Source organism: Trachypithecus francoisi, unplaced genomic scaffold (assembly GCF_009764315.1).
Source record: "Trachypithecus francoisi isolate TF-2019V2 unplaced genomic scaffold, Tfra_2.0 Lachesis_group2, whole genome shotgun sequence".
In the NCBI taxonomy this organism is placed as follows: domain Eukaryota; kingdom Metazoa; phylum Chordata; class Mammalia; order Primates; family Cercopithecidae; genus Trachypithecus; species Trachypithecus francoisi.
The window spans coordinates 84,994,860-84,999,542 of record NW_022681465.1 but is presented as its reverse complement, the minus strand read 5'-3'; the positions used below and the strand labels follow the sequence as shown (position 1 = coordinate 84,999,542).

The following is a 4,683-nucleotide window of genomic DNA, read 5'->3' as shown; positions in this document are numbered from 1 at the left end:
TTACAGGCTTTTTTTTTTTTTAATCTTTTAATTATTATTTTATAGCTCCCCACCACAGCTGCCCCCCACCCTTCCCTTCGATGACAACGTTTGCAGGCTTTAGGGGGACCAGGGAACAAAGCTGGGGTCTGGCAGCCCCACTACACTGCCAGCCGAGGAGTACAAGTCACAATTACAAATTATCACAACAATTAGCTCCTGTACTTGGGGAATCGGCAAATTGAAGAGGCCCCAGCTCCTCGTTGTACAGGGGGCTATCTGGCAGTGACCTTGCTCTGGAGATGATGATATTCCTTCAGCCTGAGGATTCCTTCAACTGATGTTGATGAACCCAGTGGCATCAACTGGCTCATAATCACACTGCACGTTCATGATGACTAGCTCCTCGTTGTACAGAGACAGTGGGGACTCCTGGCCAAGGATGTACACCTGGACCTCGAGGACGGACACCTGCACTTTACCTTCCACTTGCTCCTGGGACTGGGCGATGCAGTGGCGGACAAATTCACACTCAGGGCTGTGCCAGAAACCGGTATACACCAGCTCAGCAAATTTCAAGCCCAGGCCTTGTTTGATTTTGCGCACTTCCCAGTCCATGGTGAAGGCCTTGGTGTCTAAATGAGCGTGGTAAAGGACGGTGCCTGCTGGAGCCTGGTGGATACCTCGGGACTTCATTTCAATGAAGCAGTTCTCCACGATGTCAATATGGCCCACACCCTGCTTGCCTGCGACTTCATTCAGGCACATAAAGAGCTCCAAGAAGGTCTGGTGGGTGGTGCCATCCTTGACGTTGGACACCTTCACGGGGACCTCTTTTTTGAACTCGATCTCGAGAATGTCAGGAGTATTGGGGGCTTTGGCCAGGTCCTGGGTCTTTGTGTAGAGACCTGGAGGTCCTTGGTTCTTGGGGTTCTCCGGGATTCCAGCCTGGTAGCTGATGTGCATGAGGTTCTCGTCCATGCTCCACGGGCTCTGGGGAGTGACTGGGATGGGAATCCCATGTTGCTTTGCATATTCCATCAGGTTATTGTAGCCCTTGACCCGGTTGTAGAATTCGGGCGTCCTCCAGGGAGCAGTGAAGTAGCAGATGAGCTCAAACCGGACCTGATTGTTCCCCTTTCCCGTGGTGCTGTGGGACACATACTTGCCCCCCTTCCACTGGGTGATTTCCATTTGTTTGCAGGTGATGCAGGGCCTGGTGAGAGAGGTGCCCAGAAGGTAACGGTCCTCATACAGTGAGCTGGACTGGATGGCCAGCCAGATGAACTCCTCCACAAACTCCCTGCTGACATCCTCAATGAACACCTCTTTAGCCCCAAACTTCAGTTCTTCCTGGCTTCCTCAAAGTCTTCCTTCTGGCTTATGTTGACCAGGTAGGCAATGATGTCATCGCCTTGTTCTTTCAGCCACAGGAGGATGCAAGAGGTGTCCAGGCTGCCACTGTAGGCCAGAACCACGGAGCCTTTGCTGGACATAGCGTCTGAGATTGGAGGCATGAGTTCCTGGCATCTGGAATCTGTCTTCACTGTGCAGTGAACTACTCAGGTTCAGGCAGCAGTGGTAGGTGACAGAGCAGGCAGAACTCACCTGTTTTTATATGCACCGCTTCTAACACTTTCTACCTTTGGCTCACTGATGAGTCAATAAGGACTTCAGAAGGCTTTGAAAGAAGGATACTTAAGAGTAAAGAAGAAAACAAAACTATGGGTTGCCCTACCCTCTCTTTTCTCGTTTGTCATCATTTTCAGCATACATGGTTGACTGATAACAGGAAGGTAATAACAAAGGTGAGAAAGGATGTGATAGAGTTCCTTGTTAGCTCATGTTTCTTAGAATGTCCTTGCCTTCTTTCTGTGCTCTGACCAAGACTGAACAGAAAGCGTGGCTCCTCAGGTTTATCAGAGCCTCTGCTTACTCAGTCACGGAAGTAACACGCTTGCCTTGCACTCAATTTGTATCACACTGAGCTCCAGTGCATTATGGGTCCACTGGGATTCTGTGCTTATGGGGCATCTTGAATGTTCTATGCACACGGGGAGGCAAAGGATGACAAGGAATGACACAACAAGATTGTGCCTGTCTGTTCATGCACATGGTCCATTGTCTCATTGAACTTCACTTACAAAATGCAAATTTATTAAGAATTTCAGCACAATGATAGCGGGGAATTAAATGAAGTGCAGGAGGCTTTGGAGTTCACAAGCTCATGAAGTCTGCCCTGTTACTGACTCCATCTCTTGCTTTCCATTCCCACAGCCACCATTCTAATTCCAACTTTCCTTATCTTACAACTCAAGGATCAATAGATTTCTAAACTGGTTTCCTGACTTTCACGTCCTTCTCTTCTATGTATCCTGTAAATCAGGGATCCCTAATTTACAACTTATCTGGGACCCTGGGCCAGTACCAGTCCATGACCTGTTAGGAACCAGGCCACACAGCAGGGGGTGAGCAACAGGTGAGGGAGCATTATGGCCTAAGACCTTCCTCATGTCAGATCAGCCATGGCATTAGATTCTCATAGGAGCATGAACCCTATTATGAACTGTGCATACGAAGGATCTAAGTTGCATGCTCCTTATGAGAACCTAATTCCTCTGACACCATCCTTCACAATCTGTGGAAAAATTGTCTCCTACAAAACCAGCCCCTGGGGTCAAAAATATTGGGCATTGCTGCTGTAAATTGTTGCCAGTTTGATTTTCCTAAAGCAATGCTTGCACACATGACTTTGCTGCTTCAGTCCTTCAGTGGCATTCCACTGTCTATCAGGCTCAAACTCTTCAGCACAAAATTCAGGACCTTCCACATTCTTACCTTAAGCCAATTTTTTTTTTTTTTTAAATCTTTCTTTCCCTCTGCACACTTGATCTCTATCCAGATGCATCCAATCAAGCAGAACAAAGGTATTCCCCAGTAGATTATGTCAGAGTTTCGAACACACTAACCCAAAATATGGCACCTGGAAACAGAGAAAATGGCAGACACAGAAAGGTTGCTCTCTGACTTTCCCCCATCTTTCTATGTGAGAACTGGCCGTAAAGGAATTCTCCGACCTATCTTCCCTGAGTTAGGTCCTAAGACCCTCATGTGACCATTGTCCTATCCTATACCCAGAGGAAAGGAATGCTACCCAGACAGGCTGTCAAGAATCTGAACAAGCAGGCCTTACTGAGTTCCCTTTAGTTTATTACCATCGGATCACACCCCCTTTCCCCTTTTTGTCCAGTCACATTTCTACATGTCTCCTTCTTCATCAAATGTAAGCATAAAAAGACAGTTTTCCCTGGGTCTTTGGATCTTTATTTCTGAAGCATCCCATGTCACATAAGTCTTGGTTGAATAAATGTGTTATGATTTTCTCTTGTTATTCTGTATTTTATTAATTGGGATGCTAGCCACACCCCTTGTCATGGGTGAGGAAAAAGTATTACCTTTTCTCCCCTACAATTGCTAACACCAATTGTGATGGTTAATATTAAGGGTCTACTTGATTGAATTAACAGACGCAAAGTATTGCTGCTGGGTGTGTCTGGGAGGGTGTTGCTAGAGGAGATTAACATTTGAGTCAGTGGACAGGGAGAGGCAGACACACTCTCAGTGTGGGTGGGCACCATCCAAGCAGCCACTATCGTGGCTAGAAAAAGCAGGCAGAAGAAGGTGGAATGAGTCAACTTGCTGAGTCTTCTGGCCTTCACCTTTCTCTCCTGGCCAGATACTTCCTGCCCTTGAACATCTACATCTGACTTTAGCTTCTTTGGCTTTCAGACTCTTTGACTTACGCCAGTGGTCTGCCAGGGCCTTGAGGGCTTTCCACCACAGACTGAAGGCTGCACTGTCAGCTTCCCAACTTTTGAGGTTTTGGCACCTGGACTGAGCTACTACTGGCTTCCCTGTTTCTCAGCTTGCAGATGGTCTATCATGAGACTTCACCCTGTGATCGCATGAGTCAATTCTCCTTAATAAACTCCCTTTCATATATACATAAATCCTATTAGTTCTGTCCCTCTAGAGAACCCTGACTAATGCACCAACCCATTGTCAATATAATACAGCAAAATCCAGTTCATTCCTCAAAGCCAGATTTTACTCTTCAATGAAACATTCCTTAACCACCCCAGCCCACAGTAATCACATTTTTTACTTGTAGTAGGCTGCGTAATGGCCACTGAAAGACTTCAACCCTGTTCCCAAGAACCTATAAATGTTACCTTGTAAGGAAAAAGTGTCTTTGCAGATGTGATTAGGCTAAGGATATCGACATGGAGAGATATTTCCCTGGGTTATCCAGGTGGGCTTGGATATCCAATAGTTAGTGAAAATACTATAACATATCTAATAGTTAGTGAAAATACTGTCTTTTCTCCATTGTATTGTCTTTGATTTTTTGAGGGCCTGCTTTATTCTGTTCTATTGATTTATTTGTCTATTATTTTACCAATATCACATTGTGTTGATTACTGTAACTTTACAGTAAGTCTTGAAGTTGGGTAATGTCCATCCTCCAACTTTGTTCTTCAATATTGTGTTGGCTATTCTGAATATTTTACCTCTTCATATAAAGTTTAGAATCAGTTTGTGGACATCCATAAAATTTACTGGGGTTTTGACTGGATTGCATTATATCTATAGGTCAAATTGGAAAGAATTGATATCTTGACAATATTGAGTGTTCCTATACAT

General features: G+C 45.3%; 1 protein-coding gene across 1 annotated transcript; it reads right to left on the bottom strand.

The window, feature by feature from the left end:
• Window positions 1–254: 254 nt before the first annotated feature.
• Window positions 255–1,475, bottom strand: LOC117064487 (argininosuccinate synthase-like). The gene is given in 3 exon segments (XM_033178596.1): window positions 255–314; window positions 316–1,328; window positions 1,331–1,475. Coding segments are annotated over 3 exon segments (1,218 nt in total).
• Between the last annotated feature and the right edge of the window lie 3,208 nt (window positions 1,476–4,683).